This window comes from Mauremys mutica, chromosome 22 (genome assembly GCF_020497125.1).
Source record: "Mauremys mutica isolate MM-2020 ecotype Southern chromosome 22, ASM2049712v1, whole genome shotgun sequence".
NCBI lineage: Eukaryota > Metazoa > Chordata > Testudines > Geoemydidae > Mauremys > Mauremys mutica.
This window is the reverse complement of record NC_059093.1, coordinates 19,006,964-19,034,115: the sequence shown is the minus strand read 5'-3', so window position 1 is coordinate 19,034,115 and position 27,152 is coordinate 19,006,964. Positions and strand designations below refer to the sequence as shown.

Here is a 27,152-nt window from a genome sequence, read left to right as displayed (position 1 = left end):
AGCTGTTGAATTACCATTGGTGATGTTGAAATGCCAGTAGTGCTCTTGGGTAATCCAGCCTATCCCTTGGCTAGTGAAGCTGTAAACCAGCCCCCAGCATAAAGGAAGGCTTCAACTACTGGCACAGCGTGACAGTGGAATGTGACTTTGGTTATATGAAGGGATGGTAGCATTCACTCACAACCTTGGCCCTCTGTGATAAAAAAGATCCCAATGCCTATAGCTGTCTGCTGTGTCCTGCATAAGAGCTGTGACGCAAAGGGGGGAACGTTTCTGCCAGGCTGGATTTGAACAGCCAGTTAGAAGGGTTATTGGAAGAGCTCAACGCAGAGCTATATGGCTCAGAGAAGCTTTGAAAGCCCATTTTAATAGTGAACCAGAGCGGTGAGTGTGGCTGTGACATGGACTCACAGATCCTGCCCACTCGTGGTTAAGAGTTGTCTAATGAAAGCTGGCGTTAATGAAATTTGTAGAACGCATAGTATAGTTGGAGGAGTCCGTAGAAAGAAAGACTAAGAAAATTAGTAGAAACAGGGACTGAAAACAAAAATGTGAGCATCAGCTTGGAAAATGTGCCTAACACATCTGGGAACACGTAACTGGAAACACACACACTTAATGGGGAGGATACTGTCACAAGTAGGAACAGTGCAAGAGCCTGAGCGGTGAGAGTGGATGACATATGAGATGTACAGTTAAAGTGTGAAATGGATGCTAAAAGTTCAGCACATTTGGGGGTATTTTTTCCAAGGCTTCAAGGAGCAGCAAAGGCAACAGTCGATCTTGATACGGCTTGAGAGTAACTGCATTTGGACTATTGTATTAGTTCCGGGCAGCACATTTCAGAAAACAGCGGGATTTCGAGAACGGACACCCTGCACTAAGAGTCAGATGGATTGTTTTTGGAAGATTGAGTAAAATAACTATAGACTGGCTAAATGCTGAGAGAGGAGTGGAACTTCCGATAAGCATCTATACAGGTTAAGCGAAAACATGGAGAGGAGTTCTCATAGTGAACCGCCCCCGCTCCCTGAAGCACTAGTAGGTAGACATGCCTCATAGCTCTCTCGATTTTACGGACAGAAAGGACAACGCTGATGATCTACTCTGCCCTCCAGCATAACACAGGTCAGAGCTTTTCACTCAGTCATTCCTGAATCAACCTCGCAGGCAATCCAGAGGAGACGCTTCGTTTGGTGCCCAATCTTTGCCCCCCCCAGAAACCAACCATCTGTTACGGTTTCGTTTTATAATTGCGTATAGAGCCCAACCATTACGTCCCTTCTGGCTAGGCACTGTTCAAACACATAGTAAACTCCAATTCAGACAAGCTGCCTTTACAGAGGAGAACTTAAAGCATGTACTCACATCTCACAGACATTAATAGGACTGGAGCACAGAAGTGCTGTGCTGAATCGGGATCCAGATAGGCATGCGAGACAAAGACTGGCAGAAAGTTACAAACCGTCCAAAAGGAGTATAAAGGGACTTTTGCAACAGTCAATGCAATTGAAAAAAAATCTAGGTACGAATTCATACCTGGCTTCTACACCCCTAACATCTTCTACCTTTTTGAGGGGCTTCTGCATAAAATAACAGAGATGGCATTCCTCACACCCACTTGGAATCAAGTCACCTCATGTAGAGACAATGAAGAGACTATGTGATCCCAAATTCTTTCTGCCTATGTCTCAATAGCTGCATTCTTTTTGTGTCATTTAACAATACAATATTCTCCATAAACTTATCAACCTCAGTCTTGTGGCCAGTTAGGTTTCCCCCAAGCCCCTAGTGCTTCCCGCGGGAGGCTGTTCCAGCTCTTCACTTATGCATTTGTTCTTGTGTCAACTTTGGCCCTTAACTTAAATAAGTCCGCTCCTTTCCTAGTATTCATTCCCTAAGACCAGACCTGCAGAAAATGTATGGCGAACAGGTCCGGCCGTAGTCACCAGCAAACCAAGCACGTGACACAATTCCAGGGGAGGCATTCCGAATCCCCTTCCCCCGCCCCCCGCCTTGGGCAGCTAAACACCTAGAGCCAGCCCTGAGGGGGAAAGTGGGAACTGCGAAAAGCTAAGCAGAGTTGGACCTTCCGAAAGAAAATAAAACCAATAGTACATGAGTCATTAGAACTAAAAAGAAACAAGAAAAGAAGTGGGACCGCTTAACGCTGAGCATGAGGTGGATATAACATAATTTAGGTCTGACCCATCACCAGAACATATGTTTTGCCTTGGTTTTTAATAAGTGGGTACGATGTAATCTATCGACTGTCTAGTTTAAGTGCTGGGACATGTGAAATGATGCCTACTTATCTGGCAAGGGCGGAGAATAGCCAGGTAAAAAGCTGAGCCAGCAACCTAATCAGAGCCACAATGTGGTCGGCAATTGAGTTAGCAAACTAATCTTAGTGCTATGCAGAAAATTTGTTTATATAATGAATAATTTGGTAAGAATGAATTTAAGGTGAGCACCCTAATGTGAGTGGTGGTTTGCATTTAACCCTATTCTGTACCCTGTTTCGGTGGACAGAAGCAGCAAATAAACAACATACCTCTGCAGCTCAAGACTTTGTCTGAACTTGTGTTTCCAGGAGGAGGGGGTTGGGGGGGCGGAAACTGATAAAAAAGGAGCAATGAGCTTGGGGTAGTGGCAGGGTAGCTAATGGAAATGAGCATGTAGAAGCAGAACTTAATACAACTGAGGTGGAAGTCAAACTGATTTAGCTTAATGGGACTTCATTGAGAAGAGAACAGATTTTTTTTTAGGCAACGGAAATGCAGTAGATCTACTCTACCCGGGTGTCAGTAAGGCATTTTGTATGGTTACACGTGGCACATTATTAGTTAACTTGGCACAGATGGGGATTGGGGTGACTACAACGGGTCATACTGGACAGTGAACTGTCTAAGGGGAGGGAGGTTACTAGTGGACTTCCCCAGTGATTGAGCTTGGGCTTAGTCTTACTTAACATTTTCTTTGGCACAAAATTAAAAATTTGCAGATGACACAAAGTTGGGAAGTATTGCCAATACAGAGGAGAACCAGACTATCATACAAGAAGGTTTGGCCAACATGGAGAACTGGCATACTAGAAATGGGACAAAGTCATGCACGCAGAGACGAACAACAGGCATTTTTTGCTATGGGTTGGTGCATTTCAGAAGAGGAGAAAGATCTGGGTGTATTGGGCGATCACCGGGTGACTATGAGCCACCAATGTGATGTGGCCATGAAAACGGCCAAGGCACTCTAAAAATACTCAGTTTTAAAATATTGATTGTTCTTACAACATTTTCTAGTGTGGAGAGTTCTGATTCCATTGTACATTTTTGTTTAAACCGGGATGGGTAAACCATGGCCCGGGGTGGGAGGGGCGCAGCCGGTCCTTCAAAGATATTAATCTGGCCCCCGAGGGCCCAACGCGGAACGGGATCTGTGGCGCTCCCTGCTCTGCATATCCTGGAAGCAGCAGCATGTCCCCCGACAGCGTCTTTGCATAGAGTCAGCCAAGCGCTTAAGCTGCATGTCGCATCGGGAGCTGGGAACTCTGAGCATTTCTGGCCCATCATTCAATTTCCATATCCATCATACCATTTCCAAGCCTCGAGTCAAAAAGTTTGCCCACCCCGACCTAGGGCCTTAAATTTCAATTGAATGAACATGAACTATAGAGCTGAGCTTTTACTATCAGAACCTGTAAGCTATACGCCATTATTAGGAACTGAATAAAGAACAAATAAGAAACTCATAGTTGCCAAATGCCCCCCTTCTAGTGTTACAGCTCTGTCACGTAACTATAATAAGCTGACACATTAAAAGAGGAAGAAAATAACCCTTTCACATTAAAATCGGGTGTATTGTCCCACGTCTCACCCCCCATCAATACCGGTGGGTTAACACCCTCTCCTGGCTGGCTCTCTGCTCGCCAGCTGTGCACACACTTATACTGGGGGTGGGTTGCAAGGCAGGTGCTAATGCACAATGCGGAGCTGGCCGCTCCCCTACTGATCTGTCAATGCAGCCTCAACTGCATCTCAGCTCTTGCTCAGCAGGGCCTCCACATCCCCATCCCCATCCCAATTCCAATTTAAAAAAAAAAAATTGGAGCGCGGTAAATAATGAAGAGGGCAGGTCCAGGTTTCAGAGTGAAATGGTAAACCGGGTGGAAACAGAGAATACGGGTTTTTATATGCTTAAGTTTAATATACATATATAGGGAAAAGTATCAGAGGGGTAGCCGTGTTAGTCTGGATCTATAAAAGCAGCAAATAATCCTATGGCACCTTATAGACTAACAGATGTTTTGCAGCATGAGCTTTCGTGGGTGAATACCCACTTCGTCGGTCCTGTGGCACCTTATAGACTAACAGACGTTTTGTAGCATGAGCTTTCGTGGGTGAAGTGGGTATTCACCCACGAACGCTCATGCTGCAAAACGTCTGTTAGTCTATAAGGTGCCACAGGATTCTTTGCTGCTTTTACATATAGGGAAAATAATTTAGTCAGGACATACACAGTGAATATGAAAAGGTTTATACTTTGTAGTGGCTAATTATCTGAACACAAATTCCCAGTGCAATGCTGTGATCAATGGGACTAAAGCACTTCTGGATGCCGAAAAAGGCGATATTTGAATATGAGTATAAAGGTTATTTTATATCTGTACTGGGCACTGGTGAGACCTCTGCCTTGCTATACAACGCCTGCCACTTCCACCATCCGCAGGGCTTGTTACGCTGTCAAAGAAAGTCAGGTTGGTTTGCTATGATTTGTTCTTGACAAATCCATGTTGATTGATACTTATCACTTTATTACGTTTGAGCTATTTTCAAGTCAATTGCTTAATTATTTGCTCCCTTATCTTTCCAGGTACAGAAGTTAAGATGACTGGTTCTATAAATCCCTCGGTTGTCCTTACTTTGGTTTTATAGAGAGGCACTATATTTGCCCTTTTCCAGTCTTCTGGAATCTCTTCCTTCTATTACTTTTTGAAGATAATCACTAATGGCTCAGATGTCCTCAGTCCTCTAGGATGTATTTCATCAGGCTCTGGTGACGAAAACATCTAATTTGTCTAAGTAAGTTTAAACTTGTTCTTTTCCTATTTTAACCTCTGATTTGCCAGATGTCACTGCGATTGACGTCCATTCACCACCAACCTATTTGGAGAAAACTAAAACAAAGAGCGCCATTAAGCTATTATTCCCCCTTGAATAATGTGTGTATCCTGTCCTTGGTCTTCTTGCTTCCAATATAGTTATCGAATGTTTTTCTGTTACCCTTTGTCTCTAGCTTGTTTCATCGTGGTTTTTGGCTTCTAACTTTGTCGCTAAATACTTGTGTGATTTATTTATATTCCGTCTTTATAATTTGATCTAGTTTTCACTTTTTGTAGTTTTCTAGTTTTCTAGCTCATTGAAGAGCGTCTGTTAAACTAGTGTGGTTTCTTCTGATAAGTTCTATTTTTCCTAAGCAGTGGGATACTTTACTCCGTTAGAATGTGGCTGAAAAATTGCCGTCTTCAATTTTTTCAACCTTAGACTTGCTTCCCATGGGTTTTAACTTACTAACTTCCTCAATTTATAAAGTGTGCCTTCTTGAAATCTACTAGCTTTATTTTGCTTTTCTCCATCCTACCATTTCTTAGAATAATGAAGTCTATAATTTCATGATCACTTTCACTCACGCTGCCTTCTAGTTTCAAAGTCTCAACCGGTTTCTCCCAATTAGCCAAAAGCAAACCTAGAACAGCCTGGTAGGTCCACCATCTCACATAAAAAATTCTCCAATACATTCGAAAAACGTAGATAATCTGTGCCATGTTTTGTTTTTTCCCCCCCAACAGATATCTGAATGAAGGGAACACTCCCAAGTATACTTCCCGTCTCCTTCCTGTAGAGAAGCCAGGTGGGGCCCGGTTATTTTCAATTTTTGAGTTGGCTAATATTTTCTTTGCTATCTTTTTTACTTCATGACAGCAATTACAAATTTAGTTTTACCTTTCCGGGGAAGGAGTTGTGTTTTGCCAATGTCCCCTGGGCTGTAAAAGTGCCCATGTAGTCAAAGTGTGGGATGGGCTGCCGAAAAGGACAGTATGGTTTCTTACTTACATGACATCTTTGTTTGCACTCAGACCAGGGAAGTGAATTTGAAGTATTGGATATGGTGTTAAAAATACAGGAAACCAAAGAAAGCACAGTTGTGATATCAACAAGTAGAGTATCTTGGGGTGACATTGGGACAGGTGCGGTATCAACTGAAAGTAGAACGGATTCTTTACCGTTCAGCTCCCACAAATACAACTATTCTGGGACTGATTAATTTCTCTTGAAATAGTATTGAGGGATTTTCAGAGACGGCAGCCCCCCACTGCATGAATTGAAACAGCCAATTGTACTGAAGTGCGCAACTACTGAAAGGGAGACGAGAACTTTATTGATTCAGAACCATGGAACAGGGCTCTGCCAGTGGCTTATGCCTCCAAAACGTTAAGAGAGGTAGAGCAAGGATTCACCCCCTGTGAAAGGGTACTTTGGCACTAATAGCCTATGCTACTGAAAACTTCTCACTCCCCTGTGAAATATGTACTCACTGGAAGATTAAAAATGCTCAAGGGTCTATTCCAGCAACCCTTTAGCAAATTAGGTCTGATGAACTTGATGCGCAAAGCATAGTTAAAAGTTAAAAAGCCCCCTCCCGGGGGGGAAAACATTGGGGGAGAAGACGGGGTTAATGCCCAAATGAGTCTGTCTACACTACGGGATTATTACGCTTTTAGAGAAACTAGTATTTGGAAACAGACTGTATGAAGTCGAGTGCACGCGGCCACATTAAGCATATTAATTCGGCGGTGTGCATCCATGTACCGAGACTAGCATCGATTTCTGGAGCGTTGCACTGTGGGTAGCTATGCCATAGTTATATCATAGTTCCCGCAGTCTCCCCCGCCCATTGGAATTCTAGGTTGACATCCCAATGCCTGATGGCGCAAAACCAGTGTGGCGGGTGATTCTGGGTAAATGTTGTCAGTCAATCCTCCGTGAAAGCAACGTCAGACAATCATTTTGCGTCCTTTTTCCTGGATTGCCCTGGCAGACGCCATATCACTATATATTGTAACAAATAAACTTGTTTCTGTGTTCTCTAAAACCAGTTTGTGGAGTTCATAACTCATGGGGCTGGAAGTGCAAGATGCTACAATTTTGAATTTACACTCCAGAGGAGGTGTGTACTTGAATGCTGGGCAATTCCGTACGCATGCAGAGCAGATTGCACTATCTGTGTCTTTCTGCAGATGGGGTTATCCTGTGGGTATGCTGGAGGAGGCTTGAGGGCCTGGCTCAGCAAGATAGCGTAAAGGCGCTCAGGCTGGTGGAACTGGCAGGCTCAGTGGTACCCTATTACATCAGATGGGATCCCGGCACGCCGGGGGGGGGGGTGTGGAAACCTGTCACAGTTTCCTTCAGTTTTGCTCGCTGTTTCACAGTTTCTCTGCCAAGCATTACTCAGAAGGATCTGAAACAGGGTCTTAAAAAAATTTATGACAAAAATCCCTAAATAATGATGCCATCTGCACAACTTTCTATTATCTTTGAGTACATGTTTCTGTAAAGGATTTGCGTGAGATTAGCTGCTTTCGTTTTGGCCCCCAGTCCATTGAGACCGGTATATGCATGAGATATTTAAGACCTCCGTCTGCAAACACCTAAGCAGTCCACAAACACTTCTCAACTGTTAGTTGATTTCAAGGATGTGCATCAGTTCTTGGCGGATGAGGTCCTTAGTGGCTACTAAGAAATAGAAACAGTCTCTCGGCTCGGTGAATCCCTTGAATCCTAGCGAGTCTTTTTAGCTTTTCCACTTTTAATGTTATTTGGATATATTCAATATATATTATAGCTTCAGTTTTAAAAAAACCCAATAGTTAATTTGCATGAATAAATTGAAAAGAGAGTAATTTTTTTTTCAGAATTAATCTCTCCATTTTTACGGTGACCAAATGGAGACAAAGTTGAAACTCCAGAAGAACAAAGTACTGAGCTCACAAACATAACCCTTATCCCTATGGTATAAGTGGAACAATTCACATCACTATTTGTACCAAAAACAACTTTTTTTTAGAAGTAAAGTCTGAAAAAATACCATCCCTGTCTAGTAAGTTAAAAAACTGTTCACAGTGCCAAGTCTTAGAAGCAGCTAGAAAGTAGGTAACTGAGCTGACTGTATTGTTTTGTCGTCAATCTTTTCCCAATTGGGTTAAATAGAAATTGACCGCGCAAGTGTCAAGGATCTTGCACTTTCCTCAGTGAATAGCCTTCTACTACGTGACAAAGTAAAGATGTATAGAAGAAGCTTTAAATGCGCAAAACGTCATCAAAACACATTTGAACTGTTCCCCTTTTAAGAATTTGAAGAGTCTGATCATTCATAGGGTAGAGAAAATCGTAATTAAATGCTGCTCTTGGAGAAAGACTTCACATTTTTGATCGATTCTGATTGTTTACCTCTCCGAGGTGGAGAGACGATGTTCATTAGATTTTCTTTTTGAGTCCCAGATTGTTTCTAAATGTAATCTCTTTTCTTCTACTTAGTGTTGAATATAAAAAACCCCTTAGATTTAGTATTAAAAGATTAGTTATTTTTATTAAAGTCTATTTAAATATAAAGAAGTCATGGATGCTACAACACATACTGAAGATCTTAGTATTCCTACAGCCGCTCTCATGCATATTCATACTGGCTTCAAAGAGGACAGCAGAGAATATGCAAATTGTCAGCAAAGCCGCTAGCTGACATTTTGATAATTGCCAGCTGAAAAATCCCAAAAGGAGCATGCACACAAAACATTCCAAAATGTTTTTACATGCAAAGGTGGCAAATTTACATAACCATACAATTAAGCCATAACCCATTGCCTGATGCTCTGTACATGGAGCTGCTGCTAACAAGCTGCACTAATTGCCATCTTCTGAGTTTCACAAAGCAGATGGTCAGTGCATTGAATATTGAGATATTTTTGGTTATTTTTCTTCTGACTTTTCGAATAGAATCCTAGAGTTGTAGAAGATTAGGGTTGGAAGTAACATCAGGAAGTCATCTAGTATAACCCGCTGTTCAATAGTGCAAAGGCATCCAAGGACTTGGTCACATTCTGCATATTCATCACTTTTATCACTAGCTTTGAAACCTCTTTTTCACTTTTTGCCGGCTAAGGTAAAATCAAGCAACTCAACTCTCATTAGGATAAATAAAACAAATTGTTTGTACAAGACTTAATCATTATGACTCTAATCTAAAATAAAATATACTAACAGCAGAAATAAAAACAAAGGCCTGATTTTTTCTCATTTATTTAGGAACGGCTCTTGTCTTTTTTTGACAGAATCTGTGTTCAAACTGTTGACAAATCAGTGCTCTTAATGCAATGGATAATATGCATATTTTTAGGGTGAAAATCATCCCTACACAAATGATCCACAGAAGAACTATGATTATTATCTAGGCTTATCATAGTATAAAAATCATGGATTTTTGCCCAAACATGTCTAGAAAGTAGAGAAACCTTCTCTTCTCCTGTAAGAAAATTTAATGAGCTGCTGAGGTCAGAGAAGAAGCCCATGTTTGAAGCAGGACAGCTTGAATCCCGACTCAGTGCACTAGCCACTAGACCATGATTCCTACCTTATATGTTACTTATCTTGCACATTAATTCAATATCTGCTTTATGCTTTCTCTCTGCAGAGGGTGTCATTCTTACCCTTATTACATATGGGCAGAATGGCAAAACTTCCATTGATTTCAATTGGACCAGGAGCTGGCTGCTTAGAAAACAGGTTTCAGAACAAGGAGTCTAATGCTTTTTTGACAATGTATGACAAATGATCATAAACCCCTCTGCACTGGGGCAACTGGTCTAGGAAGAAAGAATACTCATTGGCAAAAAATCCAGATCCAGAACTGGAATGAGTTGAAGGATACGCCGCTGTACCTCTCCTGACAGAGAACAAAATGAAAGGGACTCTGGCTTCTGACTTCCAGCACTCATTGGAGATGCAACATGACCTACAAAATCTACCCTGGAAAGATGTATTGTATCCACAACCTCCCTGGGCAATTTATGTCACTGCTTAACCACTCTGACAGTTAAGCCATTTTTCCTATTGTCCAACCTAAACTTCCCTTTCTGCAATTAAAGCCCATTGCTTCTTGTCCTAGGCTCAGAGATTAAGAACAATTTTTCTCCCTCCTCCTTGTAACAACTGTTATCAAGTCCCCGCTCAGTCTTCTCTTCTCTAGATTAAACAAATCCATTTTTTTTCATTCATCTCTTATAAGCCTTGTTTTCTAGATCTTTAATCATTTTTGCTCTTCTATGGACTTTCTTCAATTTGTCCATATCTTTCCTGAATTGTCGTGCCCCAAACTGGACACAATATTCCAGTTGAGGCCTAATAAGCACGGAGTAGAGTGGAACAATTACTTTTCGTGTCTTGCTTACAATACTCCTGCTAATACACCCCAGAATGTTAGCTTTTTTTGCAGCAGCGTTACATTATTGACATATTTAGTTTGTGATCCACTGTGACCCCGTCCAGAACTGTCCGCAGTTCTCCTTCCTAGGCAGTCATTTCCCATTTTGTATGTGTGCAAGGCCTGGTCTACACTGCGGGGGGGGGGGGTCGAACTAAGGTACGCGACTTCAGCTACGCGAATAGCGAATAGCCTAGCTGAAGTTGAACTATCTTAGTTCGAACTTCCTACCTGTCCAGACGCCGCGGGATCGAAGTCCGCGGCTCCCCCGTCGACTCCGCCACCGCCGTTCGCGGTGGTGGAGTTCCGGAGTCGACGGGAGCGCGTTCGGAGTTCGAACTATCGCGAACTCCGAGAAGTCGAACTCTACGCGTCGACCCGGCGGGTAAGTATAGACCTACCCCAACTGATTGCTCCTTCCTAAGTGGAGTGCTTTGCATTTCTCGTTATTGAATGGAATACAAGAAATTACCTTACCCACTTCGTCTCTCCTAATACAGTGTAATGTGGATAATAGTTATACAATATTGACTTCATACAATTGAAAAGTATAAGCATGTCTTCTCCTCCAGGGAGGGTTGCAGGAAATGGGGGAAGATTTTGGAGGATCCCGAGCAGCAGTCTGCATCCCATATATATATCCTGCAAGTCCTCTCGCCCTCCAGCACAGGGCCAGGGCATGTTCCTCTGGCTCCTAGGGTCAGGGATGGCTGGGGTTGGGGTTGGGGGTGGGGGTAATCTCTGCATGTTGAGCCAGACATGAATGCAGCTCCCACTGGCCAGGAAGGTGCCAGAGGGACCGTCTGGGTGGGGGGGATAGGTTCCAGGCAGTGCTTACCTACTTACTGATAGGGAGGCAGCTGGCTAGCAGGGTTCCGGCCAGCAGCAGGACGCGATCGTACTGAAATCAGGGGAGAGGCAGAAAATACTGGACAGTTTGCCTGTATTTAACAAAACATCGGGGCTCCTGGTAGAGGGTTTAAATATGAGATTGTCCCATTAAAATCAGGATGTGTGGTCACCCGAGGTATAAGCTATGTATCTCACCTCCCTGGGTGCTCCCTGCATCTTCCCTTGCAAGCCAGTTTGGGGGATGGTCTGGGCAGACTAAGTCATTTGAATCACACTACTTAGATGCATTGGCCGTTATTCCCTGCAGAACAAGACACACAGGAGCGTAAGAACATAAGAACGGCTGTACCGGGTCAGACCAAAGGTCCATCTAGCCCAGTATCCTGTCTACCGACAGTGGCCAATGCCACGTGCCCCAGAGGACTGAACCTAACAAGTAATGATCAAGTGACTTCTCTCCTGCCGTCCATCACCACCTTCTGACAAACAGAGGCTAGGGACACCATTCCTTACCCATCCTGGCTAATAGCCATTAATGGACATAACATGAATTTATCCAGTTCTCTTTTAAATGCTGTTATAGTTTTAGTCTTCAAAAACCTCCTCAGGAAAAGCATTCCACAAGTTGACTGCGCTGCGTGAAGAAGAACTTCCTGTTATTTTTTTAAAACCTGCCTCCCATTCATTTAATTTGGTGGCCCCTAATTCTTATGGAAATAAGTAAATAAATGTTCCTTATCTACTTTCTCCACATCACTCATGATTTTATACACCTCTAGACTCCTCTTTTCCAAGCTGAAAAGTCCTAGCCTCTTTAATCGCTCCTCATATGGGACCCGTTCCAAATCCCTAATAATTTTAGTTGCCCTTCTCTGAACTTTTTCTAATCCCAGTATATCTTTTTTTTAGCTGAGGAGACCACATCTGTACGCAATATGCAAGATGTGGGTGTACCATGGGCAGTAAGCTATTCTGCATCTTATTCTCTATCCCCTTTTTCATGATTCCTAACATCCTCTTTGCTTTTTTAAACCGCCTCTGCACACTGCGTGGACATCTTCAGAGCACTATCCATGATGACTCCAAGATCTCGAGCCTGATCAGTTGTAGCTAAATTAGCCCGCATCATATTGTATGTATAGTTGGGGTTATTTTTTTTCAATAGGCATTACCTTTCATTTATCAATATTAAATTTCATTTGCCATTTTGTTGCCCAATCACTTAGTTTTGTGAGCTCTTTTTGAAGTTCTTCACAGTCTGCTTTGGTTCAGAGCAATCAGTCGTACTGCAACCTCAGTGTTGTAGTTGCGACTGAAGAGTGGCTCTGCTACTATACTGCCTGTTGCAGAACTTGCCTCCCCCAAGCACAGCTTCTCATAGCTGACAGAAAGTGAGGGAATTAGCCCCACGAATGAATTGCCTCGCAGAGAGCTATTATACTTTCCTTAGAGACTGTCTGGAATTATGAAGAGCATCAGAATGAGACCCAGATCTCAATTTCCTACATTGGCAAGGTGTTTGGCTACAGTGTTGTAATTCTGATCCATTTATAGTAACAATTAAATTTCACATGTATTATTTATAAGTATATCAAAGAGTAAATAAGCAACATGCAATAGATTAATAACAGGAAATACTACGGATCACTTCCTCCCATATGTTAATTATACACATAAGTCCCAGTATTGAAACCGTCACTCAGGGCAAAATTTCCTTTGATATCAGTGGGAAATTTGACTGATGAAAGAGTGAGAAGGTGCTGCAACATGGATCATAATATATCTAGCATTGAAGTCATTTTTTTAGATTTCAATTATTTACTTGAATATCAGCTGTACGTAGATCACAAAGAATCTGTTTGCTGCATGAAAATCTTTTACTGTTGAGACGCCAGGTCTACAATAAGACGAAACTGACCAGCTAGGACGCCTCACTGCAGCACTGTGTGGGAATCATTCAGAGTAATGTAATAAACAGCTAAGGAGCAATGTTCTCTTTATACTCAAGAGATCCTTGGTCTGGAACAACATGTAAGAGTGAAATCTTTAGCTTCAGGAAGGATCAGCTGGCTCACTTAGTTTTGACAATCCTGAGTCTTTTGCCGAAATGCCACATCCGAGGAAGCAATGGTTACCGTGATGTAGTGTCTGTAAATGTATTGGCTGAATGATAGATGACTGCTGGGCCAATATCCATCACTGATGCAGCGTTAGTCTGCAAAGCTGCCCTAGCTCTTGCTGAATGAACCCTGTTTCCTAAGTGACTTCCACTCATATGTGCCTCTCATGCAATCATATATCCACTTAGTCAGACAGCATCTAGACATTGTCTGATGTCTCTGGCAATCTTTAAAGAACACACACAAAAGGATTCTGACCAGAGTCCTATGATAATGGTATTTTAGTGGCCTAACTACATCACGAGACTGTATTTCTGGGAGGATTAGCGGGATGGAGGAAAGTAAAAACAGGGCAAATTGAATTAACTGGGAATGTGAAGGTCTACTGAGGTGATGCTATTAGGAACCATTCTCAGGTTACCCTTGCCTGGATAACAAAACGTCTGTTAGTCTATAAGGTGCCACAGGATTCTTTGCTGCTTGCCTGGATAGAAAACTAGGAAGCAGTAGCTATAGGATTGATTTCCTTGTATGAACCATCCAATTCAGGTCTTTGGGTCAAGCATGTGCATAAGCATTTGCAGTACAACAGACTGAAATGGCATAAAGATCACTTCAATTAAAAATTGCTTCAGTGTTAACAATAAAAGGGAATTTAGACTTTTGATACATTAACAATGTTGCTGCAACCATTTTTACACACTTAGGCAAAATCCTTAACAATAGGAGCCTTAAATTAAGCTCCTAAGCAGATATTTAGGGAGGGCTTTTTCAAAGCACTTAAGTGATTAAGGTGCACAAACTGCCATCAAGCTGCAAATCCCTTTTGGAGGAGTACAGCCTAGTCAAAGCATTTAAGCCAGTGCACGAAGTATTTGCTTATCACTTTTGTGTGTGTGTTGGCTCCACGGTGAGGCTGTTAATGAGGCCCTAGACTTATCTTTTTCAGCACAGCTGAGCATTTTATATGAGAAATTTCTTGGTACAGAAAAATCTATGTAAAATCTGAGTCTACTAGCAATTAGGAAACTATTAAAGAAACAAGAACAACGCATCCATTTTAGCAATTTAAGACTACAAAATGGGAAGAAAGGCAAGAACTGGAAATATGTAACATTAAAGTCTGATTTGAATTAAAACTGATTAAATAAAATAATAAATTATTATTTTTTTAAATTATTTTTCTACACCCTGAATTAAATTATTGTAAAAGGATGGAAGATAGCCACAAGCCATAGTCCTACTGCAGACTTGCTTCAGGAGAGAAGTAAATTTTCATGGCAAGTAGACCTATTTCTATGAGCTCCAATATTGACAGATCTGTTGGACTGTCCATTGGCTGTGGTGCTATATTCTGGGGTGATGCCTCTGACTGCTTTGTGGTTTCTGCCAGGGGGAGCTCATAGACTCATAAACTTTAAGGCCAGAAGGGACCATCATGATCAGCCAGTCTCAGCTCCTGCACATTGCAGGCCACAGAACTTCACTACCCACTCCTGTAGTAGGCCTATAACGTCTGGCTAAATTACTGAAGTTCTCACATCTTGATTTAAAGATTTCATGTTATAGCAAATCCACCATTTACTCCAGTTTAAACAAAGAAGTGATCTGTGCCCCACACTGCAGAGGAAGGTAAAACCCCCAAGAGTCTGCCAATCTGACCTGGGAGAAAATTCCTTCCCAACCCCCACTATGGTAATGTTAGACCCTGAGCATGTGGGCAGTCAGAAACCTGGGAAAGAATTCTCTGTATTAACTCAGCACCCTCCCACTCCACCTTGTCTCAGCTGTTGGGGATATTTGCTGCTCGCAATCACAGATCAGCTACATGCCACTGTAGGCAGGCTCGTCATACCATCCCCTCCATAAAGTTATCATGCTCAGTCTTGAAGCCACTTAGGTTTTTTTTCACCCCCACACTGCTCCCCTTGGAAGGCTGTTCCAGAGCTTTACTCCTCTGATAGAAACCTTCATCTAATTTCAATCTTAAACTTATTGATGGCCAGTTTATAGCTATTTGTTCTTGTGCCAACAATGGCCCATAACCTAAACAACTCCTCTCCCTCCCTAGCGTTTATCTTTCTGATATATTTATAGAGCGCAATCATCTCACCTCATCCTTCCTTTTGGTAAGCTAAACAGGCCAAGTTCTTTAACTCTCCTTTCATAAGGTAAAGGGGTCTCATTCCTCTGATCATGTTAATAGCCCTTCTCACCTTGAAGTCATCTTTCTTAAATATAGGCAGTCACAAATGTACACAGTATTCCAGATGAGGTCTCACTAGTACCTTGCATAACTGTAATATCTCTTCCCTATATCTCTTGAAAATACCTTGCCAAATGCATCATTAGCCTTTTTCATTGCGTCATCACATTGGTAGGGCATAGTTATCATGTGATAGACTATTACACCCAGGTCTTTCTCCACCTCTGTTCTGTGCCACTGATACTTCCCAGATTGGATTCTCCCCACAATGTCAGATTGACTCTTTTCTTCAGATTCTTGCTCTGTGTCCTTGCCTGTTTGCTGATGCACGTTATGATAGCTACATTGCCTGTCCTAATTAGAACAGGGTACCTCTGACTTAAATCCCTTAAGATCAGCAGTCTTCCATAGCTTTCTGAGTACCAGCATATTGGTATGAGATGTCCAGTCAAGAACTTCATCAGTCAGGTACTGGAAGTCCTTCCTCTGTGGCAAATTGGCAAGATTTTGTCCAGAATGTTCAGTGTGTTTGGCATGCACATAATATGGCCACAGCTGTCTGCACACTCAGGGGGAGGATAGGGTGGGTGAGAAAGGGAGTTTTCTAAAAGGTCTGGCTGGAGGTTCCCTCTGGTAGTGAGAAAAGAAGAGCGGGTTTTCCTTATGGCTTCTCACCCTCATGGAACTTTCACTCGGTAAGGAGAAACCTGAAGGCCTCCTTCATTCACTCCTGACTGTAATGCTAAAAGGGCTTTAAGGCTGTGAGGTTTTTCTCCCAAGCCCCTGCAAGAGGAGGACAAAGGTACCAAGAAGAACTAAACTAGCCACTGGAAAATTGGGTCTGGCATGGAATTCGATGGATGCTGCAGAGCTGCTTCTCCTGCAGTTTCCTCTAACATGGAGTTTGGTGGGAGGAGAAACTTGGTTTCAGCTCAACAGAACCATCAGTTTTGGCAGGAAAGAGCTGTATCACACTGTAGCAGGGTGGACCCTGCTCCGGGGTTTTAAGGGGTTTAAAATGTGGCCTGACAGAGCTGAGCTGATTGGGGAAGTGGCTACAGCTGGGGGCCACGCCCCAAACTGAGGAGCAGGGCCTTATAAAAGGCAGGGAAGCTAGGAGCCCAGACAGTCTCTCTTCTGCCTTCAGAGAGAGATGGGCCTAGCTGCTGGGAAAGAGAGACCAGGTACCTGAGTGCAGCAGGGCTGGGGAAGGCTGAGGAGCCGGGGAGCTCCAGCCTAGAAAGCCCCAGGCTGCGGCCTAGGAGTGGGCCGATAGGTACTGTGGGTTGCAGAGGGCGGCCCAGGGGTAGGACAAAGCAGCAGGTCCAAACCCTCCTTGCCAGGGATGAGTTGGCTGAGACTGCAGTCTGCCCAGAGTGGGGGGCTAGACAATGACTGGCAGTAGCCATACACTGAGGCAAGGTAGGGATAGAGGGTGAGGGTTACCTAAGGGGGGAGACCCAGAGAGATGGGGGTTATTGTCAGGGGGCAGCACCCCAGAGAAAGGGGCACCGGGTCCAGGGAGGGACACAGGGGCCAGATGAACAGGTGGATCACCGGCCTGCAGAGGGCGCTCCGGCACTGAACAGAGTAAGTTCGGAGAGCAACCAGCAGGAGGTGCTGCAGGGGTGAGTTCGACCCGTTTACACACACAATGGCTGGTCTCAGTGCAGGTGTGGTGACCCAGGCCCCAGCACAGATCCTGTTGGTAGCGATTCTCCAGGTAGAGGAAGAGTTGCACGAGTCCCAGATCTGACTCACAGGGAAGAAACCCAGTGGCAGGAGGGACAGAACATCTTAACCTTTGCCTGGAAAAGCTCTGCTTTATAATTCAAGTGAAACCTTCCTACTCTCAAGTCCCTTGAGGGGCTGCCATGCCCTGTTAATGCAGAAGGATAGATTCTGCTGAATTGCAGGGAGGACTGGAGTTACTGCGAATATTCTGCTGCCATCAACTTCTTCTCTCAAAGGAACTGCCTACATGTCTTGGAGGACCAATGGAGCTGCTAATTCATTCTGTACTAATGGAAGCCTCAAGAAAAGAAGACAACAGTAAAAGGTTAAAGGAGGAAAAGCGCAATGAATTAGCCTGAGATGATGTACTAAGCAATCCCGAAATGTTTTTGTTTTATTTTATTTTATTTAGAAATCCATTGGCCTCACAGTCCAAGGTATGGCATGCCCAGTACGAGCAATGTGATCTGTAATGCTCTCTTGGCTATGAAATGTCTGAAATGACTCTTCAGACCCACATATCTATTCCTGTTGTCCAGACATATACCACACTTCTGGATTTTGAGAATATTTTCAGCTTCATTGAGCAGTGAATTGGTGCAGTCTCTGAGGCAGAGAGCACTTGTCTTCCAGTCATTCTCACCAGGTAGTTAAGGTGGTAGCTATGATGAATGGCTAAAATTTAAGACATAACCTTTGAGAATTACAGCTACTTTCAATTTTGAAGCCTGCCAAGGAAAATCATGTTCAGAGAACTCATGTCTTGGGTAACACTGGGTCCCCTTCATTGACCTAGATTTCTCTTATCTTTTATTCCTAAACCTTAATCAAGAACATATAAATAAACTCACAATAAGATACAGCTGCAAAATCTCATCTGATAGCACTTTATAATAAATGGATATGAATTAATACTAGATTACAATGAAATTTCTATGAAATTACATATTACATTCACGCCATATCAGTACTGAAAACAGGCCCTTATGCCCATTGCCAGCCCAATAAATTCCCAAGGAATTATCATGGAGTCAACCCTTATTGTTGATAATCAAATGTCTCAACTGCTCAAGAGGCAAAAGAAGGAGCAAAGAGGAAACTGTAGTTCAGGGGCCATCAAAAAATAATTGTTACAGAAAAATAATACTTAAAAATGGGATCAAGCTCTGTCATAAAACATTAAACTCACTGAAACTGTCTCAAAACTCAGTGTGTGTTAGCGCCATCAAGAATAAGTTGGGTACACAGTCCTTAGTCCCGGGCTAGTGTTGGGTCTGTGCATATTTAACTAAGACTATGAACCAGAAAAAGAAAAGCTTCCATCCTAGCTGTCAGCTGTTTGGAAATTTTCTGCCAAACCATTTTTTTCATTTAAAAAGGCAGAATGTTCAAAACCAAAATTTTTCACCGAACTGTATCAGTCTTAACAGGATGGTTTCTCAGGTCCAGCATGGGATTTCTCAGAAGAGAGAGAAAGAGAGAGCGAGAGAGAGAGCGAAAGCCAGGCAACAGAGACAGTCTCTCTCTGGTCCAATTAACATTTAGTTGTGTATACCAAGTGGCACAGCTCCAACAGGTGAGAGAGATTGCAGCAATGTCTACACTACAGGTGCTACGGCAGTACAGCTATAATACTGACAGTGACACTTCCTACACTGATGTAAGGGGTTCTTCCATCACTGTAAGCAATCCACCTCTCTGAGTGGCAGTAGCTAGGACAATGAAAGAAATCTTTCATCTACCTAACTGCATCTATCCCAGGAGTTAGCTCAGCATACCTACATCGTTCTGGGGTGTGTGTGAATTTTTCAAACCCATGAACAACATAGCTATGTTGTCCTAACTTTGAAGTGTAGATAAGACCTGGCTCTTTTGCCTGTTGGTGAAGGTATTTATCTAGGATGTAGCGACACAGGTCCAATCCCTGCTTTGAATTAGAGCAGGGCCTGGAATCTGCATCTTCTATCCCACAGCTTAGTATCCTAAGCATCAGGCTACTGGCTTTTGAGCGGTTGCTCTCAAGTGTGCAAATTTCAGTTTGCTTGTGTTCTTATATGTCAATTGAGTGTGGAATGGAATTCTTATTTTCTGGCTGCCCTAATTCCACTGCATTTTCAAAGGGGAAATGTGATCTAATTATGGCATGGAAAGGAAGCAAAACATATTGCTCTATACCACTGATTATAAATAAGCTTGTTTCTTTCTCAAATTTCTATTAAATCATTCAGTTTTGCTCATTGTAGGGAGGAACACATTCATTTCAGGAAGTCCTTCCTCAGTCTCAGTTACTGACTGCTCCTCAAAGGTGGAATATAGAGGTCCCCAGTTGTTTTGCTAAAGGTCATTCTCAGCCTTCACGATAGTGCCATCCAAGGGTTGTCACTGAAATTGTTCTCCTACAAATGGACTGAAAGTTCATTCAATTAAATTTTATGGACAACACAACCATATTCAGTTCTACCATTCAGTGTGTGGCGAGAGATGTGCGAGTGATGTTTTGGGGTGAAATCCTTTCTATCAAGAGGAGTTTATTTCGTTCCTACTGTGTGAATACTAGAGGGCCTTTGTTGCCATTTCTGTGATTATATCCATAATCTGATTCTTATTTGTTTACTATATTTGTATATATGTTAGTCAGCTCAGCAAATGTCTCTGATCTCAGGAAAGTCTTGGCTGTGATTAGTTTTGCCAACGCGTCATGAAATGTTTTCTTCCTCAGTCAGTGAAGAAAATTTGTACGGCTCTGTCCCATCCTACTGCTATTAAACACGCCTAAGGCTATGTCCACATTGCACCGTGCTTCCCAGTGTGGCTAGACAGACACTTGCACCTGGGGCGGCACAGGTGGCAGCTTGGGCTAGCCACCTGAGTGTGTGCCAAGCGGGTTTGGGTGGGTGTGTACTCAGGTGCCTAGACTGTGTCACCATCCCTGCTACCACAGCTACACTGCTATTTTTAGCACAGTAACTTGAGCAGAGCTAACAAGTGGTTGTCTAGCCACACTGGGACGGACACTCCCTGCTGCAGTGTAGACATCGCCTAAATGAGCATCTTATTTCAAGCCGGCTTTTCATCAATCTCTCGGCAGAATGCTTTACATGAGAGGGATAGTTGGTGGGGATTCCAGATGAGAGGTGGAAGTAACAAAAGGAGCATTTTTATATTTTACCAGCTGGATAGCATGTTCAGCTATCTCAAAAAACCTTTTCCTAGTTCAGCAATCCATGAATTCTCAAAACCAGGAGATAGCATAGCAGAATATGAGCTTGCTTTCAGCATTCTGAAATCTGACTACGTTTCAGATGAACAAAGCAAATTTAGCATTTTTTGTTTATATTTCATTAAAACATAAGTATGCCCAATCATTTCTTGATCAGTTTCTGAATATTTGTGATCTTTTAAACATTCTTCGTCATTTGACATTGCACCTATAGCCTAAGAAATTTCACTAACTGTATCACAAGCAGAACATTAAATTAAAAGTTTCTAAGTTTTCGGTTCTCCTACAAAGGCTGCACAGCTCACAATCTGGTGCCCAATCATGAGACCGTTTTACATCAACATGTGTGTGGCCCCTCTGTACTTCCTGGGGTTTGTCACTCTGTATAGGAAGAGATAGAAGTCTGAAGAACTGACATTCATTTAATCAGCACTAATCAGGAATCTAAATGGATCCAGCACTAGTCTTTCAATGTTCAGTTTTAAATTCTGACAATTTGCAAACTCTGATTTCCCTACATTTAGATATTTATAATCATTACAATCTTTTACTTAAAAAAAGCATCAATCCTTTTGTATCTATAAATCTTTCATAAATGCAGTGAAAATGAAAACAGACCTGCCTCTCACCTGCATGTCAAAAAAAGGCATTGCATGATAACATCCATCAATGACTCAGTCATACAGAAAACAGCTTGCCCTAAAAACACTTTTGTTCTTATCAAAAACAACAACAACAGCACCAAAAAAAAACAACAAACAAAAAAAAAACTGGCCACAATATGTGCCTTGTAAACATGTGTCCTTCACTTAAATAATAACCCTGCACATTCTACTGGTCTCTTAAATGTGCACTCCTGTCCACAGCTGCAGTGTATTGCAGGCAAGCAGGACACTTTGTAAGGTATCACTACTTGATTTTGTCATACATAATTTTTAAAGTGATGTGAGGGGCTTGTATGTCAAAGATCAGGGTTCCTCTAAAAATTCCTCAGGCTGCTGATTTAGGTAGGGAAACATCTTTCCGGGAGGCATCTGCTCTACCGTAAATCAGGGAACCTTCAATTCTTTGTTACTCCAGTGAGTCACTGTGCTCCAAGCCAAGGTCACTGACATTCGTTGTCTGAAGCTCATCGTTATCTTCCTCCAGTTCTTCTTCTTCTTCTTCCTCCATTTCATCCTCCTCCTCATCTTCTGTTCCATCAAGTGAGTCGTCATGAGCTGCCATCATGGCCTGCTGCATAGCAATGGTAGCATTATCGGAAGACAGGGACTGCAGATTGTCCATAATTAAGGAGCCTAAAATAAAAACAACACCTGTTATAAATAATTACATTTGCAAGTTTACTTTACTGAAGCAACAATGCCATCTGACATCATGTTGCTTTACCACGACTGCTGACTTGCTATGGCGAGATCCACATTGGCTGGCATTTGCTGTACCTCCCATTCAATACAAGATGTGAAAATCAAACTTTCTCTTTGAGATAATACATTTTCAGTCGGAATCACAGAATTACACATCAGTATTTCCCGTAAAACAACACAGCATCTGAATTTTCAGTAATAAGTTTGAATCTGACATATTAAGCGTGGACAATACTACTATCAATGCATGGAAGTTTTATCTGAGGATCTAACAGAACTTTAAAAAAATGAGTGCATACATGTTGAAGCTGAAGTGTCACAATTCTGGAGATTTTATGCTTAGTGGATTTATTTGCATATTTTACTACTATGCATCATCGTATTTACATAAATGATATAAAATGTCCTAATGACCAGAACATGAGCCTGGTAAAACTGAAGCCTGGAAGGAACTTTGGGAACATAGGAACTTCTGGTGGATAGGTGACTCTGACTGTTTCTTGAGGCTCTGGCCCTTGCTGCTCCTTGTCCAAGGTCTGGACAGAAGGGCTGTGATTGGGTTTCTGATACTAGCCCTTGAAGGTGACTACTGCTTCCCTGGTCTGGGAGGGGGATAAGGCTGCTTCCTGCCATCAGCTGGGAGGTGCTCTGGCTAGGCTGTCAAATGTCTAACTGGCTGCTCATTGCCTGATTGGGACATGCTGCTCTTACTGCCAACCCCTGGTTCCAGCTCAAAGATGCCTCTGGCCAGGGAGAAATGACTCTAGTGTCACTCTAGCCATACCTCCAAGTCTAACCATGGCGATTCCCCCCTAGAGCCACTCTTCCCATAGAGATGAAGCTGAGAGCATCTCTGCAGTTCTCAAGGAGATTTAAGCTCCTCCAAAGGAGCACCTCAGAAGGCAGCTGTAAACAGGAGCCTTCTGGCTAAATCTAGTGTCTTAACAGATCTGTGTGCAGCTGGCATCTGACAGTGCTGTCAAATCTCACACATTTAGCATCAGTCTTTTAATATTTGATGTTATTCTTGAAGCCCCTTCTGCTGGAGTCATAGCAATATGTGAGAATCAGTTTTCATTCAAATAAAAATATTCTATCCTTCATGATTGTGGAGAAACACCTGACAATGTGACCCAAGAGCACTCAAAAGGCTTAGGAACCAGGAGGCAAATAAAAAGACCCTGACTTTTTATTTGTTGGTTTCAAATGTCATGATTTTTAGCCAATCTCATGATTTTGTGGGGGGGGTCATTTGTGATTTTTGAATGCTTAGATTGATGATACGGCATTGGGCACCTCCAGCCCAAGAGACAAGTGAAGGTTTTCTGGGGTCAGAACTCCCACTGACTGTGATGCTGTGGAGTGGTAGTTGACCAGAAGCACTCAGGGACATGTGTATGTTTGCTTGAATATGTCAGGCATTTCAGAGTCTATTCACAGAGAAGCTATGCACTCACATCACCAACCTGCTACTTCTTTACACTTTGCTAATGTTTCTCTTTTAAGCAACACTTTACGGTTATTATTATTATACGTATTTATAACTGCCCACCACTTCAATATCTGGAACACAGTTTCCCTTGGTTACGACCAACCAAAATGAGCCAGAGCCTCAGCTGGTGTAAATCAGTAGAGCTCCACCAAAGTCAACAAACCTGCACCAATTTACACCAGCTAAGGATCTGGCTCAATATCATCCCCAAAACACTGGGAAAACACTGACTAAACATCTCCAAGACTAGGGATGCATAAATAGCAATCTGTGTTACTAGAGCAGACCAGTGCACTAAGTACATTTACACCTGGTACAATTTTGGGAGGAGTTGCAAACACCTGTGAGGATAAAAGAATCAAAAAGTGATAAAAAAAGATGGGCTGAAAATAATTAATTAATAATTAAAAAAAATTGGAAAAATGCATCCAATACACCTGGGGAAAGTAACCAGAAACACAGAGACCAAGACAGGCTACTGCCAGTAAGTTGCATTAGTGAAATAGTTGTGCTGAAAATGGAGGCCTGAATTTTGCCATTTGCTCCACTTGAATGCAGACAATTCTGGAACGAGTTCCCTGAAGTCCAGCCCAGGGTCAAAACTGATCTGCTTCCAAGTTTCTAAGAGAGAAGGGGAAACTCACTGTACAGATGGATGGACATTAAGGGTCTAGAGAATGACTTGCAGGAATAGCACGAATAAGCTGCAATTTCTAAGAGACAGGCTAACAGATTGGAAATATCTACAAGGTATTAACACTGAGGAGGCAGATAAATTATTGGTGCTATTCAAGAGATTTAACTAGTATAAACTGGATGAAATTAAGACAGGGAAAATTTAGGTTCAACATCAGACAATCCTTTTCAGTGAGATGGATTTGGTATGAAACAGTCTCTGAACGCAAATGGAGCAGGCCCCATTGCTTGGGACATTTAAAATAAGACTGGATGGAATACAGGGAAATAGTCTGTAAGGAACAACTCTGTATTGCACCCCATCCTTGGATGACCTAACATGTCCTTTCCACCTCTAATTTGTATGACTATATGATTGCAATGCAGCCTGCAGTCAGTGGTGAACCTACAGGCTGCTCTAAAAGTGGGGACCTACAGCCAGAGGGGCTGGATTTCAGACTTAAGAGGCCCTGTTTCCTGCTCCTGTGAGCATCACCTTTGGTTCTGCTAGCCAAAATGTATCTTCTGAGCACAGTTGTCATGGTGGGACATCAGGGGAGTAGTCTCTGAGATAACTGGGGCCTAGACCAGGGCAGGTTTGCAAAAAGGGGTCCAGAAGGCAAATGAAGTATGGCAGCATTGCTAGGTTTTGGGAAAAGGGAGGCTAACATCTACAGTACTTCCATCTCTAAGCCTTCAAAACTCATTAGTAAAGCCCCTCAAAAATCCATAAGAGTGGTTTAAAAATCAGGAGTTTTTTCAAGCTTTCATGTTTTCAAGCTTTTCTCCAGAACCACAATTTACTTAAAAATAAAAGGTGTGGGGAGAAGGCTGAGATTCTCATCTAAGCACATGCCTCCATGAGCTGCGGCTTTAAGAAAAACACCTAATACTGTGAGACTCACGATAAAATCACGAGCGCTTCAAGACCTGGCAACACTGAATGTTATGCCTCACTGCTTTTCCTTCATCTTCTCTCTGTTTCTCACTTTCATTTTTCACATTGTTGCACTTGTGCTTATTTTTCTCCCTATTTTGTAAATGTCTCTGCATCTCATTCTCCCCTTTTCCCACCTGCTCCTTCTCATCTGGAGACGTATGACTTTTAATACACGGGCAGTTGACCTCAGTGTTTGCCGCTCTTCACTTAACTTAAGGTCAAAAGCAGTAATGAGTAAAGAAACAACCCCACCAAAAAAAATCTCATTAACACACACACAGAAAAGTCTTGCAAATCAGGTTGTAAATCTCTGGCTGTTTGATTTATTCATTGTTTAATCTGTTTTCAGAACTTTACAACATATAATACTGGGAAAGTGAAACTATTCAAGAAAAGCAGTTAACACAGCTGGGGGAGAATCCCGTAGCCCCCTTATTCCTCATTTATATATAATTGTGATATTGCATATAAAGCAGGGCATGTGAGGTATCAGGAGAAAGGTTATGATCTGCTGAAAGTCACTGTTCTATCTAAATATATATATATATATCATTAATGCATATGAAGTTATGAGAATGGTGTTGTATGGTTATCACTAAAATATGCTGTGGGTTTTGGAGACGCCCAGATACTAGCTCTCCAGAGACAATGACAAGGGAGGTAACCAACACCCATGTGGGTGCTGAACAGACATCACCAGCCATTGTCCAGCAGGGGAGCTACAATTCAATGACCACACCTGCATGAGGCCACACCAGGGGAATTGCTCAACTTTGCTTGTCTGGGGACTCAGCAATGCCCACCAGACATGCCTGGACTTGTGTTCTCCAAGCACATGGGACAGAACACAGGGGTCCCATGCTTGGCCTTTCTCCTTCCCCCACCTATGCTGCAAGCAACAAGGACACTCAGAAAACTGAAGACCCCAACAGAGGAGACTGGCTCAGGTCTCAAAGGTGAAACCCGTGTACTATGAACTGCAATATCCAGGTTAATCTAGATGTTGCCCAGTCTAATAGAGTTCTGAGATTAGACTGCGTTCTTATATTTTGCCTATCACTTAAAAATCTATCTTTTGTAGTCAATAAATTTGTTTAGCTGTTGAGCTTTACCAGTGAGTTTTCTTGGAGTCTTTGGAAAACTTGCTCAAATTTACAAAGTCTGGCATATATCCACTTTCCATTGATGAAGTGGTGAACCAATTAATAAATTTGAACTGCTTGTCTTGAGCAATGTACGATAGTATATTCCTGAGGTGCAAGGCTGGGAGCTGGGGGGATTTGGCTGGTGCCTTTTTCTGTGTGATTTATGAGTGGCTCTGGGAGCATTCATGCAATCTAGCTGGGTGTGGGGCTCCACATGTGGTTGTACTGAGTGATAACAGCACCTGGAGGGGTTTGTTGCTTGTCACTAGCAAAGCATTGTGAGAGACAGACCAGGCTGGAGAGTTAAGGGCGCACAGTGGTCCCACGGTCCCATGCTGCACCCCGGGGATCCTGTCACAACAACATCGGCTTCAATTATTTATGGCAGCAGCTTCCAAGAGCAATCTGAATATATGTAATATAAGTGAAGTTTAGAGTGAAGAAAGAGTTTTTAGTCTAATAATGACAAGAAATTTTAAGAGGTTATTTTGTTAAATTTTCTTGTTTTTATCCAGTTGAAAAGTCAATGATTTTATGCAGCTTATGTCCCTATATGAATTCTCAGTGTCTCTCTGACTCAAATGGAATTTCATGATCCTAGTGATGGTTTACGGGCTTGGAGCAGAAATTAGTCACCAGTGGATAATGCGTCTTGGTGATGGCCCATTTGCATTTTGCAATGCTAAAACTTTCAGTGGAAAACCATCAGAGGCAATTGCAAACAATTGAAACCATGTGAGGGTAAGAAAGGAACTTCACAACAAGACAGGGTTTCTGGGAACAGACACAAAAGGCTGTTTTCAGTATAGCACAGGGGAAGAGAAGCACTCTGTATCCACTCACTGAGGAAACCTTGTGAAGCAGTAGT

General features: G+C 42.5%; 1 protein-coding gene across 6 annotated transcripts in view; it reads right to left on the bottom strand.

Annotated features, from left to right (window-relative positions):
- Positions 1-17,872: 17,872 nt before the first annotated feature.
- PKNOX2 (PBX/knotted 1 homeobox 2) overlaps positions 17,873-27,152 on the bottom strand; it is a 651,385-nt gene continuing 642,105 nt past the window's right edge. For all 6 annotated transcript variants that reach the window (XM_044997252.1, XM_044997249.1, XM_044997251.1 and 3 more), the window contains one exon: positions 17,873-21,963. In XM_044997252.1, coding sequence (XP_044853187.1) covers positions 21,737-21,963 — 227 coding nt within the window. In that variant the 3' untranslated portion in view covers positions 17,873-21,736. The remainder of the gene's footprint in view (positions 21,964-27,152) is intronic.